This window comes from Cydia fagiglandana, chromosome 3 (assembly GCF_963556715.1).
Source record: "Cydia fagiglandana chromosome 3, ilCydFagi1.1, whole genome shotgun sequence".
Lineage (NCBI taxonomy): Eukaryota > Metazoa > Arthropoda > Insecta > Lepidoptera > Tortricidae > Cydia > Cydia fagiglandana.
The window spans coordinates 16500497-16516140 of NC_085934.1; the positions used below are offsets into that span (position 1 = coordinate 16500497).

General features: G+C 36.4%; 1 protein-coding gene across 2 annotated transcripts; it reads right to left on the minus strand.

Annotated features, from left to right (window-relative positions):
- Positions 1-6123: 6123 nt before the first annotated feature.
- LOC134680228 (fork head domain-containing protein FD4-like) lies at positions 6124-12206 on the minus strand. 2 transcript variants are annotated; one of them, XM_063539317.1, is made up of 4 exons: positions 10926-12206; positions 8029-8250; positions 6889-7410; positions 6124-6730 (listed from the first exon to the last, which is right to left on the minus strand). In XM_063539317.1, exon 1 carries the CDS (start codon positions 11712-11714, stop codon positions 10929-10931), a length of 786 nt encoding a protein of 261 aa, XP_063395387.1. In that variant the 5' UTR covers positions 11715-12206; the 3' UTR covers positions 6124-6730; positions 6889-7410; positions 8029-8250; positions 10926-10928. The 2 variants fall into 2 exon arrangements, with proteins under 2 accessions (XP_063395387.1, XP_063395386.1); XM_063539316.1 differs by having other exon boundaries at positions 6124-7410.
- Between the last annotated feature and the right edge of the window lie 3438 nt (positions 12207-15644).

Genomic DNA, 15644 nt, shown 5'->3' on the forward strand with positions numbered 1-15644 from the left:
TAACCAATTATTCTTAGCGGTGGTATATGGTTTTGTAATCTAAGCGGCACATTAACCAATTTCGAGTCACTGATTCGAGGGTGCAGCGCGCCGCGCAAATGACCGGTGTGTAGACACAAAGGCTTTGTGGCCACCGCGAGGCTTTCATCGCGTCGGCGGTCCGGCGGTATTGTCGCGCGATTCGCCGCGGTCGCGGCGCCGTCCCGCGACTGTTGTGACACTCGCACAACGCATCACACGCGCCGACATAGACGCCGACTGTTTGCATTGTACTACGTGCCGTGACATATCGTTTGTCGGCCGCCCGCCGACATAGCTGACGTATGACTTCAAATGTTTTATGGACTGAGCTTTGTTGCCATTGAATAGCTATTATGCAGGTAAATCAGATGCAAAGGGCCGTGTTTACAGTTGCGCAAGACTTAGGTCTTGCAATTTAGTGAGGAGGTAAAAAGCACGGAGATAAGAATTCTGTTTATAATGGAGCTGAGAGTTTAATGTCTATACCTACACCGACACTACGACATACGACTAGGGTGCAACAAAGTATATATCATGAATTATTTAGCCGGACACGCAGAGTACATTTTGTACTAAGTGTTTGTGAGCGAAGGTCAAAAGGAAAGTGGCGCAAATGGTTCATATACCTAATACTTAATATATTACAGTTAGATCACGGTAAGTTTTCATGCCAAGTGGTACCTACGTCAAGTATGATGTTTCTAGGGATATGTAACTAATATGCATTCTTACTGCCAAGTTTGTGCAAAGTTAGCGTAGTCAGAGTCTATATTACCCACGGCTTGTGTCCAGTCGCCTTTTGCCTTGCTAGCTTGGCTATCTACCTACCGCCGTGTTCGGGCAGGACCTTCCGGATCCGGAGCTTACTTTTCTTGACATGCCGGCGATCACGTGATGCTTACCATCGAAAACAATGCGCCGGAAGCTCCGGCCCGGACACGGCTCGATCTAACGTCAGTCATCCTTAACGGTAAGTAGGTAATACTGTAAACTGTACAGACTACAGTTCGAAGGTGTAACTCATATTGCACAGTCAATTTCAAAGATGGAAACTTGGCTTCTTGTGTTACCTATCCTATACCTAGACACACAATTATGAAACCTTACTAGATGACATATTGAATTACTAACGTTATTTAGAAATACTATAGCCGTTCTTGAATAGCTTGGGAAATTGCCTACAGTGAGTACCAACCACCTCGGAGCATTTAAATGTCTCCATAAATATTGAAATGCTAAGAGGTACAGTCAGTGTGAATATTCGATGGTAAAAAATATGAATGATCATACTGTAAGGGCCCTTTACTTCTAAGACCTACTTGCACCATTCCACTAACCTTGGGTTAACCGAGTAAGCCTGAAGTTACCATGGTTACCAGTACAATTTGACAACTGGGTTAACGGTTTCATTTATTTGATAATGCAAGCTTATAGTTTCAGACCAAATCACGTACAAAACGGTTTAACCGCTTAACCCCGGGTTAGTGGGATGGTGCAAGTGGGCCTAAGACGTTTGACGGTTAAACGAGTATAAAGACTGGCACGCAATTTATTTTAAATTGGAACTCGCTCGGTCTCTATCCGAAGATTCTTGGCACTCCCATACAAATTTTAAACCCACATTCAAACCAAGTTAAACTATTTGTGTAATACTTATCTACCAAATTTTATGCAAACCACACATAAATTCAGTCGTTTTGGTTCCGTTGAATAACAAAACATATCAACATACAATTTACATTAATATTTAAAGGGGATTTCAACATTAAATAAAAATTATGTACCTATATTGTAAATGTTCACTGACTGTACTTTTCTTAAACCGTCAGATCTCTTTCTAAATGAGACAATGTTTCCATAAACATGTACAATTTATGTACTTAACAAAGATTGTAAAATATGCAATATGTAACTAAACACCTCTATAACATCAGCTAATACATACCTATACCTACGAGTATAACTATTATATTATTTGTTCCCAAGTTAAAGATGTTTCCTACTTTATGTATAAGTATTTTGTTTATCTAAATATATGTATAACTATAACGTATAAAATATCTTCGTCTAGTTAGTGCCTGCGTATTAAATAGAATATTAGGACTGTGAGTTCTGTTGATCTGCGTAATTACCATATTAATCTCAAATAAGTAATTATTTTGTCCCTGTCCCTGTGCCCTTGGGCAAATAAGAATATGGGGCCCTTTTGGAAAGTAAAGAAAGCGAATTAAACTAACATTTTTCTACTACATATGATCTTCTATTTATTATGGGTAATCAAATAATATATACTGTTACTGTCTGTCCTACGGGGCCCTCTGAGGTTGGGGGCCCTGGGCACGGGCCCCGTGTACCCTTATGGTAAAGACGGTACTGATGGTAAGTATACTTCGTATTTACCCCAGACAATTTTCGCTATGGTTAATATTTCAAAGTCAGGTTTCAATAGTTTGCACATGATGCTACTTGTACGTTCCAATATTGTTGCATAATCAGGATTTAATTGAAACAACTCTTATTAGAAGCTGCTTTTCTGCTTAATCTAACAAATATCGTTATTAATACTTAAGCTTGTTGATGATAAAAAATACGCGTTTAAGTATCTGCATAATTTGCTACTACATAGTCTACAACTCTACATATTATACTTACAGTACAGACGAGACGTAATAGATACGTAACTGTAACTTGTAGATATGTGAACTATGGCAGCTGACGTGTTGTTCTTATACGATTAATAGCGATTGCCAATAACACATAAGTTAGATAAGTTATTGATACAATTTCAATCGAGACACGATGCTCATACGTCTTTGAGTTTCAATCTTCACACCTGCCAAACATAAACAAATAATAAGTGAGAAATAATAATTATTTTATATATAAATAATATTATTTAACTAATAATAGGTACTATTTGTAAGAATTATTGTACCGTTTGTGCCCAAATAAACATTAAAAGAATTGGTGGCGACAATCAACATTTCTGCCAATTGTCTGCAATTTTATTATATAAGGTAACTGCGACTGATAATCACCTGCTTCAATAACGCGAGATTGACAATCGCAATCAATGCGAATTACTAAGTATTTAGGTAATAATAATAACAATAGGTACAAGCTAACGGTGTTTAAAAATGATTTTTCTTTAAACCAGGTCTTTAAAGACCATTATGAATAATGCCATTTACGGAACCATTAAAAAGGAGTTAATTTTAAATCACGAACATGAAAACACGTACGGTAACATACATACAATTGGTAAAGGGGTAGGTGTGACCAATTCGGTAATGTCCCGTTACTTTCATATAGCACATAATGGCTAACGCAATTAAAATCGCATTACTTACTCATGCTTACATGCCTATATTATGTATTATGTGAATATGTTTAAAAATATGTGAAATACTTATGTAGGTACTTAAAGCATGCTTCAGCGTGTAAAGGATGGGATGCTTTTTTCAAACCTTCCCTACGTCTATTAATATTTACATGTATAATTGGAAGTTTTTTGTCAGTCCTTTAATTAATCATTGTTGATGAGTATTGCGTTCATGTATTATACATAATATATATTTTAGTATTAACATTTATATAAATATATAGGTGACACTGTCCACCAAAATAACGTTACTCTCATCGGTGGCATCATAAGGCGGGTGTAAATAGATAAATATATTAATTTAATTCTGTCACTGATCATAAACGTCAAGTGTCAAGTCATGGTAATGGCTACTGAAAACAAAGTTCACCACACACACACACAGTACACTCACATTACATTAAGATACAAGTGTGAAAAGTAGGAAATTTGCAACGAGTAGCGATAAATTAAAACACCACCGAAGGGAGTATTTTAATCGACATGAATGTACCTTTTCGCACGAGTATATATTTTACGGTACATATGAGCCTTTAACGACATACTCACGTACAGTCACAGAATAAGTAATAACTAATAGTATTATGTATACATATATTAATTACACAAACGAGTCTACCGCGATATAATATCATTGTTTCATTGTTGTTGTTGTTTGATATCGCGGTAGACCCGTTTGTGTAATTAAATATGTGTACAAAACGCGAGAGTTGAAAGTGTTATATAGTATTATGTATAGTGCTAGTTACCGCACTAGGGCGGTATTTAGGCACCATATCTACTGTAAATTAATAATATGTAATGCAGAAGAATAATAGAAAAGCTCAAATATAATTTATCTAAGGTGTTTTCACGATTTTCATTTCCTTATTTACAGTTATTATACTTCACACAGCTGTGCATGAAAATAATTAATATTATATTATGTGTCAAAATTAATATATTTTTTATTAAATTGTTTATACGACAATGGTTTCACTCACTTGAATATTTAGTCGCTATTGGCGAAATTCAAGTGAGTGAAACCGTTGTCGTATACGAAAGTTTAATATCGAATATTTTTTATTGTTTTCCACATCGATTATTGATATTATGCGATAATGTTTAATGTTTGTTGTGCAAGAAATCGTTAATTAACAAATGAACATTATTATATGTATTACCTAATAGCCTATTAGACATATACAGCTGCTGGTGAACAGGTGGTGGTTTTTATGACTACATTTATACATTAATAGTTTGAGCCATCGAACTATGTACAAGAATCATTCTGAGTCATAGGTATACACTTATGCTATTGGAAATTTATTACGAGTTTATGACCCATTACAACAATCATAAGTAATACATAGGCAAAGGGTTAGGTAAGACATATGTAGGTAGGGTAGAAAAGGGGTTTCATTCGAAGTGTGGAAGGGCGGCACCGTCGTCGAACCCAAGCCACCTGGCGGTGGACTTAAACCGGTGGCGTGTGCCTCGGATGCACATGCTGGTGGCGCGGATAACGGCGATACTGATCCTGCATCTCAGCCAGCCCAGTACGGTGCTTAGAGAACGGTTCCACCGTTGAGATATGGTTTCTGCCATATGTTTCTGTCATCAGGTATACTAGTTTTATTCTAGTCTACGCCTATCCTAATACCTTTTTTATCACGTGGAAGAGAGTTGTACCTACTATAGTTCGTTTTTTAGCATTAGAAAGAAGGTAAGCGATCTTGATATGTCTTTTATTTTAATTGAAAAACGCTTTTAAAAAATCAATAACTGTTACTTATGAAAGCAGAAGAATATAAATAATCATAATCGATTCATAATGGTTACATATATGCCGTGACATATTTTTAAAAAGTGCTTTTCAATAAAGACACTTCAAGATTGTTTATCTTTTTTCTAATGCTAAATAAAAACCGGGCAAGTGCGAGTCGGACTCGCGCACGAAGGGTTCCGTACTATAAAGCAAAAAAAAAACGGAAAAAATGCAAAAAGAAAACGGTCACCCATCCAAGTACTGACCACGCCCGACGTTGCTTAACTTTGGTCAAAAATCACGTTTGCTGTATGGGAGCCCCACTTAAATCTTTATTTTATTCTGTTTTTAGTATTTGTTGTTATAGCGGCAACAGAAATACATCATCTGTGAAAATTTCAACTGTCTAGCTATCACGGTTCGTGAGATACAGCCTGGTGACAGACAGACGGACGAACGGACGGACGGACGGACGGACAGCGAAGTTTTAGTAATAGGGTCCCGTTTTACCCTTTGGGTACGGAACCCTAAAAACGAAATATAATGCGATTTAACATGTTCTTGTAGTTGTACTTACACGCATTTATTCTTTAACTAGGTATACTTTATTAATATTTATTAAACTAGCCAATTTGAGTTTCCCACTGTTGGGCAACGGCCTCTCCCCTTAATTTCCAGGTCGTCCAGTTAAGAAGCTTCCTCCAGCCAGTTGTCAAGGAAGGTGTCCAGGTTATCCCACCATATCCATTTGGGCTTGTCCATCTACCGACATGCACTTGGTGATGTATGAAATTAATTACATTATTTGAAGTATATTGCAATTTAGGATGGATCAGTTCAGTTGGCTAATTGTTTTCAGATGTGTGTACAATATAACACGCTATAGAGAACACTAATAGGTAATAAGACTAATTAGTTAATCCTTTATCTTACAACCTACACAAGGAAGGAAGTTAGAAATCAAACCAACATAAAACAATAAACACAATATTTCTATATTATTTTTTCGATTTACCTCAGGTTACATTTTCTAAAATAAATTATTATAACAAGTACATTTATCTAAACAAGCTGTACAGTATTTACAATTCATAATTTATCTACATTCTAGCATGAATATCACAGTTAAACAATCTCGCTACTACTTTAGGAATGTTTACGTTTCTAGTTTAGTTGGGCCATAAAAATATTTTGTTCGAGTAGGTACAGTCATCAGCAATATACACAACTAGGGCCGCAAAAATATATGACGCGCTCTTATTGCGCTCCAAATAAGAACGTGTCACATATTTTTGGGGCCCTAGTTGTGTAAGATACTATTGCTGATGACTGTACCTACTCGAACAAAATTTTTTCCAGTTTCTGAAAGTTCATAGCATAGACATTGGAGCTTTATTTTGATCTTTAAAAAATAACCGCTGCATCGGCTTAAGTATTTGTAGAATTAAGGCCAAAATAATATCAGAGACTAGTAAAATAATCAAGACCGATAAGCTCCAAATAACATCACGATTTTTCCATATTAACTTTTTACGCTCAACACCGATCCGATTATTACCTAGTACTGCTATTTATGACTTCTAAACGTATTCCACTTTCCTGGCGGCTATCACATGCACAAAAGTAGGTAGGTGTAAACACAATAAAAGCATTCTAGGCATTTTATTATTTTCTTATTCATTCATTCATAGGCCTTTTCGTCTATTGCAGACGATTTATGGTGTAACATCGGAGTAACACCGTTTTTGGTGGCTGAATCCAGCCCCTTCCATAGCGCCATCTAGTTTTGAGATTACTAAACCTTTTATAAAGATTCAAAATGCTTTATGCTTTAATTTAAATCTATTTTTGTGACTATAACTGCGGTCAGACAAATCCACTTTAAGGGTTTGAAATTATAAATAGCAGTAGGGTATAGTCGCACCAATAAAAGTCTGCAGCAACTTTGATAGCCCACGCGGTGCAAGTGTTATTTATACGTCATAATTTCATAGAATTTTGGCCTAACTCTAACTTTTTCACCTACGCTATGCGACATTGCAATGAAAACCTTGTTATTATGGCAATTGTTATTTACATAGGGAAATGCTAACTTCAGAAACAGGAAAAACAAATTAGAACATGTAGAAGTTTTTCTAGCCTGGACATAGATTTTTTCCTTCAAATAAATCGACAAGGCAATTAATAATAAATCTGGGCATGAGGGGCAGTCGAGTTCAATGGTTTTCACTAATTTGTAGTTTGTAGCAAAACGCGAAACCTGAAAAGAGAAAACTCACATCAATTCAATTCAAAACTTTTGATAATTTCATTAGTATGCTTTGTAATGTTTTGTTTTTGAGGTGTGCAATGTTATTGCTAATTGCAAAAGCGAAACTAGGTATACATTTTTATGATTAATAACTGTCGAAAGAAAAAGTTTATGGGAAAACAAAGAAAGCTTGTAAAATTCGTATCTTGTTGTTCTTAATGTAAAAATCAAGAATTATCATAGCAAAAAGTAAAAAAAAAATCGAATAACTTTACAATTTCCTCTATTTTATTTTAGTGCAGGGGTTCTGTTATTTTAACATATGAAAACGTAAATAAATAAGGCTACATAGTACGTCATTTATAAAGTATATAAACTGTGCACCCGCCTTTTAAGGCTCAGGTGTCGGCAACCTCTTAAAAACTGTAAGCTGTTTTAATTATCACTGTACTGTGTAGAAATTACAAAAAGAATTTGGCGATGCAGGTTTTTGGCCCAATTTTGTTGTTGATAATATTCATAATACGTTTTTCAAATGACACGCACGTGCTGAACACACATTTGTGTCAATCCTCAAATTGACAATTTGTGTGTGTGATAGGTACTTAGGCACTACATGAAACTTACCGCGTTATGGTTATCCCGTTAGTGGTCATTAGACTCGATGCCAATATTACCATCGGCCTCCCAGTCTAATTTATTATAGTGTAAAGTTCTAAGTCCATTCCACTAATTAATCTCCTTTATTGATTTATTTAGATATTTCCAATATGAAACAGACTCTAGGTTTTTCCTAAGTCTAGAGTTATCTTGAGATCGTTTTTAAATTAAATCTGTTGATCTAAGTACCTGTAGACAAAGAAAATTTTATTCAATACAATACGTAATTTAGTAATTAATGTATTATAAATGTACTATGAATTAGTCAATGTTACATACCCCCTACTAGTAACTACCTATTTACAAAGAACCAAAGTTCTCCTCCTCGTTCTCCTCTACGTTATTTTTTCGATGTTCCTAGCAGTCGCTCCAAATTTTAATAATAATAAAAAAAATCGAAAAAAAAATCAAACGTAGGGGCATAGATATGGTTAATATCATCCATCAACATCCATACATCAACTTATGTAAAGATATTTTCCATACCTAATGTCAATATCCAAAAAGGAAAAAGGGGTACAATTTTTTTATGGAGATACCTACGGCCGTCTTCTTTCCTCTTAAAAAAAAGGAAAGGGGGGTTAGCCAGTGTACTTAATTTGCTTTTGTGTACACCCGCCATCCTGACTCTCACAGTTCAAGCATTTAATTCTCCGACCAGTCTGTACTTCAGCCATTACCTTTCAAACTTTTTAGGAACACGCGATTTGATTACCATACAACGAGAAGATTTGGTAATAAAACATATACAGTATAGAATAATAAATAGATGGGGATCAAAATCACACTAAGGCAACAGGGAGCGTCTTTTTGACGTGTATCTTTATGACTCTCTCCGAATATTAGGTTCATAGAATTAAGGCCTGTGCACACCGGCTGCGTGTGCGTGACGTGCACGTGCGCGTGCGGCGTTGTAGTATACAGATCCTTATGAGAAACGGCACACCGCTTGCGTGACGTGTGCGTGTGCGGCTCCAACATTTTAGCGCACGCACACGCGCACGTCACGCACACGCAAGCCGGTGTGGCTCGGCCTTTATGCAAAACTGTGACAGCAAATTAAGTTCATTTATATTGTAATTAACCATTAAATAAGATTTTAAACCATATGCACGAATAATACCTATATGGGTACTACATACCTATACATTTTTTTTCAGTAAAAAATTTGCGACAGAATTTATGGACCGATTGGGTAGTTGTGTACGAGTAACCGTTAACCTAACATTTGTAACTTAATTACTTTGCTGATTTGTTATAAAATTTATGAATGTAAGTGCTATATATGCACTAACAAAATAAAAGTCAAGAAACTTCAATCTACTACACATTAAGCTTATTTGACTAAACATTGTCATGATAATAATTATGCAACGAATAATACGTTAACGAATACGAATTGTACTTTCATCATTTTACTGTCACTATGTATTTTGATGACAAAGTGAGATACAAACGTTATTTTGCAGTTGTCTTCATACAATGACATATGCCGTCAAATACAAATATAACTTTGTAGGTACATAAACTTACAGCTTTTTTCTTTTCTTTAATATTGTTTTTTATTCCATAAATTTTCACTGAACATATATGCTATATATATATTGGTAGCTTTTAAGAAGTTCTATCATTGGCCCTCGTTTGATCCGTACGTTACTGAACGCAACGGCCATTATATTATCATGAACTTTTTAATGCAACTCTATTTATATATAACTTATAAGTAAATATTAAATTTATGTCATTTAATCAAGATTAGAGCCGAAATTGGGTTAGAAACATAAGTAGGTATGGTAAGTAGCTATGTTATGAAAAAGATTTCATTTTTGAAGATCAAACAAATCACATCAAACTTTATTAAAAATCTTCGGATTTTCTTGAATTGAATTATATTTACCACTTCCATCTTTTTTATAGCCCCAAGCTCTTATTATCAGCAAGAAAGCAAGAGATTGTAGAGGAAGCAGCATAAAAGAGACCTAGATTAATCCGTAAATGAATAGATTACTACTAATATATCACAGCATACGTATGTACCTAAATTGCATTTTATTATAATACATAATATTATAAGTAAATGAAAAACGCGCATACTTTCCAAGATGGTGCCTGGTCCCTGTGGTCCCTAAAGCTCTAATTTTAAGAAACGTTAGCGTAAGGATGTATGGAATCATCATTACTTAAGCTCAATACTCTTCTTTCTGGTTAAATCGCCATCGAGTAAAATTATGATATTGGGCTAGATCAAATACAAATTTATAGAAAAAATATTTTTTCCATTCTTCCAAGTTTCATATGAAGAGAATATCCCCTGGAAGAGTATAAACGTTAAATCTGGATTCAGTAAGTGTTTTCTATAACAATATGTATTTTTTCCACAAAGGCGTAAAATATCAGACTCAGACTCATATCAGACTTATATCAGACTTTTTTGTGTGTGAAATTTAATAACCTTTCAATGTTTCCTTACGCCATATTTTTTATGGAGAACGTAGATTCAGAGTATAACACGAATTTCTCCAAGATGGTACACATCTTCCAAGATGGCGGCGGTTCCTCGAGGTCCCCAAATGTCACATGGTATGGATATGAATAAAGGGCCTTTAATTAACATACATACCAAATTTCAAGACTGTTCCTGAGATTTCGAGGTTTGTCCTAATACGATTGTACTAGTAGTTAGGTATTTTGCTATTTTGTATCTAGCTACCACCTTAGTAATTAATGTTATTGTAAGTACGACTAGGTAGGTTATGTCTTGTTGGCACTTAGGTATGTAGGTACCTAGTACTTTAAGCCATTTAAAAATACGTGCATGTATGTTATTCGTGTAAGTTATTAATTTACATATGTAAGACACTCACCATTCATGAATTAAGCGTATAATGTGAAAACTGGTTTGTGTCTCTCCACGTCCACAACGGGGGTAGGCAAGACTGCTGCAGTCCGGCCAGCAGCTCTGCGTGGTAGCGCTGCGCCGCCAACAAGTAGGGTGCGGGAGGTAGCGGCAGCGGGCAGTGCGGCTGCATGGGTGGCGGCGGCGGTGGTGATGGCGAGCGCCGCGGCTCCGGCTCTAATAGCGCGTCGATCGTAAACGCGCGCCGCGGCCGCGTCCCCGCCGGCAGTAGCGCTGCCGTATCCGGCGCTTCCAGTGGCTCGGGACTCAACCTCGAACATAGGTTCACAGTGGGGCCATACAATCCTCCACTCGGCATACTCGGTGGCGGCGGCGGCCCGCCCGCCTGACGCGCCAAAAACGCTCGATTAAAACTTGCCAACGCCGCCAGCTCCGCATTCAAACTGTCTTTCTCTCCCTTATGCAACTTAAACCGCTTGCGTCTCCTCAATAGCGAGCCATTCTCGAACATGTCGAAGGCCTGAGGATGCAGCGTCCAGTAGGCACCCTTGCCGGGCCGGTCCGGGCGGCGCGGCACCTTCACGAAGCAGTCGTTGAAGGAGAGGTTGTGCCGCAGCGAGTTCTGCCAGCGCTGCGTGTTGCGCCGGTAGTACGGGAAGCGGTCCGTGATGAACCGGTAGATCTCTGAGAGCGGCAGCATGCGCTCTGGAGAACTCCAGATGGCCATGGCGGTCAGAGCTATGTATGAGAACGGTGGTTTTTGGTCTCCGTAGGACTCGCGTGTGGGTCGAGGCATAGTTTATCACTAACCCGTTATTATTTTGATTATTATTGTCAATTGAAAATTGGCTGATCACACGTCTCCCGCAGCGGAGTGGAAGATAAGGACTGGGCGAGCGAGCGAGACTGGCGCATGAGGCAGGAGGGGCCTGCCGCCGGCGCCGCCCCTTGCCGCTGCGCCAATCGCGCGCCTCTCCGTTTGTTTGTTGTTTTTGTCGGCTCGAGACCCTTTACAGAGGAATTTAAATTGTTATCACGTTTACATTATACAAAATTTATTCGACACCGACAACGCTTGAGCTTGTTTCGAAATTGCAATGATTAAAGAAGTAGGTAGGTGGGTACTTATCGATGCTGGGTGAGAGAGTTGAAATGATGGGAGATGATCCCTATTAGCGGAGCGGGTGTGCAACTAGAGCTCGCGGCACTTTACAACAGTGGAACTATCTAGAAGTCATATGAATAGAGGGATACTGTTACAATTTTGCAAGAATTTATATTTGTAATTTCTGCTATATAATATTGAATTATGTAAGTGCATAATATTATGTAGGTATATATATGTACATATATTTAATATATATTTTTTTGTTTAAAGAAGTTTTTATTTTATTTAAGGTGTGTTTTTTGTAATTAACTTTAGTTATGGATTTATTTAATTGCAATTTGATATTTAAAAGCCTGTAATAGTACATTTCGATGCTAGTGCGGAAGAATGACATTTCCGCACGTGTATCGAACGACGTTTTTTAATACAGTTGCGAAAAAATAAGAAAAACATTGTTAATCGTACACTAAACAAAAGTGGTAACAGTGACAGCTCGGTTAGACGTCGTCTTTAAGTATATTATATCTATGGGCGTTTGGCAGCTATTCCGTTCCATTCAGTCAACTTATTAAGAACGGAATTTTCAATATTGGATATTAAAAAATAAACGTGTTATAATGATGAAGAGGTAAGTAATTAAATATGAAATATGTAATATTTTTCGTATTCTTACATTAACGGTAGGTTTTTATGCTGATTACGACGTTTAAAGGAAACTAATATTAACACTCATCAATAAGTAGTCGTGAATTGGAACAGGTATAAATTTAAAAAAATTGGAAAAGTAAAAAGCACTAGTTCGAGATAACCAACTTTCCGCACGCTAAACAGCTACGTAAAGTAGCACTTTTTGAGCAACTGTATTAAAAATTATTGTTTTTCATATTTTATTCATGAAATGACAATATCGTAATGACCTTTCATTTAATGACAATACGTCAGTTATAGCTGCGGACGTAAAGTTAATTTTGTTGAAAGCTTCTTTCTTAACTTTCCTAAGTCCTGTGTATTAGGTAAATAAATTAGCATTAGAGCGGTAACTTTTCGCATTTACCTAATATGTAAGTTACCTATTAAGTATAAAATTCTGCCTTACGTTGTCAACATGGAGAATTCTCATGATCCTCGGACAAAGGCTCGACATCGCAGTTATGGCACTCCTTAATTTGCAATCAATTATCGTCGTAAAAAATTGTAAATATCATGTAAAAAAACCTGCAGAGGTCTTCAAATCTAAAACTAAAATATTCGAGCATATTCCTAATAACATGCATAATGCTCCCGATAACTCTAAACTGCTAGCGCCTACAATAAATCTCTCACTATTTCATCCCTATAGCTCGTAGACTAGCAGTGCTCCTTCGCATAGTGATGCGCCGCTACCTATATTTTCATTCCTGGAAAAATATTACAAGTAATAAATGAACTGCGGATGAATAGATAGTATCATATGCCGGAAAGTTAGTGAAGACATGTTAATGAAGAAGGCCATAAATACATAAACAGGTCACAATCTATTGTTTCAGTTTCCTAATCACAGAAGATTGTTGAGTAAAAGATTTCGATCCTCCTGCATGTAATAATACTATAATCGTTTCAACTTTTACCCTTTCCCCATTTATCTTCGGGTCTTCTCTTGAGTTTCGTATGATTTGTTAAATTTTTAGCCCTAAACAACTTTTTGCAGGGACCATTATAGTGTAGATTATTACATATCTGAAACCGTTTGAACTTACAACCTTAATTTAAAGCAAAAATTGACCTGAGTACAAAAGTAGTACCATGCAGTGCCAATAATCAGGTTTTTTCAGTCTAGATTTGATAAATAAATGATAATCATTAACCCCCTTATTCATAAAACTTTACGGGACTGATTTAGTTAAATTATGCTTTATCCCTTTCTTACAGATACATAAGTCCATATGACAGATAAGGACAAACGATTATTAACTAATTGAGATTTGTAGCGCGTTTATGAATAAGGGGGTAAAAATACAAAATAAATAAGGCACTGAACACTCCTAGGCCAGCGTTAAGGGCAGTTGTCGATAACATGCGAGACCGGTACATCACTACACTTAACACAACGTGCGCCTGCGGCCCGCGAAAATGCTAAGGTTCGCGACGAACGAGCTGCTGGCGGCGACGTTGTGATCGACGACGTGCTGCGCGGATAACGCTGCTGTTATAAACGTGATCGCAGACAAATAATAGATGCTACAGCTTGGCAAAAAAGAGTAGAAATTAAAAAGTGGCAACACTGTAGTGTCGTCCCGTTTTCTTATACTAATTGGTTTGAAAGGGACGACACTACAGTGATGCCACTTTTTAATTTCTACTCTTTTTTGCCAAACTGTACGTAGTCTGTTCTAGATCCTGAAAACGGTGAAAAATAAAGATACTACTCCTAAAAATACGTGTGATACCTCATTAGATTCGTCATGGTGCCTAGAAAAATGTATTCGAAGAGTGTATTAGCACACAAAAATATCAAAAGTTATAAACAAAAAAGGGGGAAGAAAATTAGTTATTTTTTATTTCCTCAATATCAAAAAAAGTATTCACGCTGTGTTCAGTGTTCAATAAAAAGTATAAATAATAAAGATACAGTTCTGCAAATATGGAATATTTTATTGGAAATATCCTCCTATTTTATGATATAAATTTTGGTTTCTTAATTATTAATACTTTTTGAGATATTGGGGAAATAAAAAATAGCTACTTTTCCCCCCTTTTTTTGTTTATAAATTTTGATATTTTTTTTGTGCTCATACACTCTCCGAATTCATTTTTCTAGGCATCATGACGAATCTGATGAGGTATCACACGTATTTTTAGGAGTAGTATACCTCACTCAAACAGTACCTACTTCGATTTTATTTCTCTTTTAACAATATGGTGTTTAATTGTCACCATTGTTTAATTTTAACCGGCTTCAAAAAGAAGGAGGTTATCAATTTTTTATTTTTATTTGTGTTTGTTTCCTCAGCCCACGCGTTTGGTCCCTAGAGTGCCACAAAGGACATACCTAAATACAAACTTACATTGATTGATAAACACATTACCTTCTTTTGCCTCGCGCTGTCATGTCAGGTAAAAAGGGATTAATTGTTGACTCTACTCTCCTCACTTAAATCATATATATTACTTACAATACACTAGTACGAAAAAATATTCCAGATTCTCAAATGTGTCTACAATAAGTACATATTAATAAAACACTTAAAAATATAAGTATTGATTTGGATACATACTGTTTAATTTAAAATCATTCAAAATTTAGACGTAGGTACGCTAAAGGAACCCTACTGCAGTAAAAAGCCGATTTGGAATCCCTAAAAGTTACACGAAGAATAAAATAAAGTAAAAGCACAGTGATTTGTAGTTTCTGTGTTTGGATTACCGCACTCGGGAGTAAATAGTCCCCGACTAATGCGGGGGTGCTAACTACCCTCACTTGTTCGGCTCTAATGGCCCGTCGTGTAACGCCCTCGTATTTGCAAAGCTTTTAGAAAGCCAGATTTGTTACTTGCCACTTGCCTTTCTGGCTTGAAAGGAGAAAATTTGCACTTAGTGCGTTGTTGCAAGTGAAGAAATTAGCTACCATTAATCCAATGA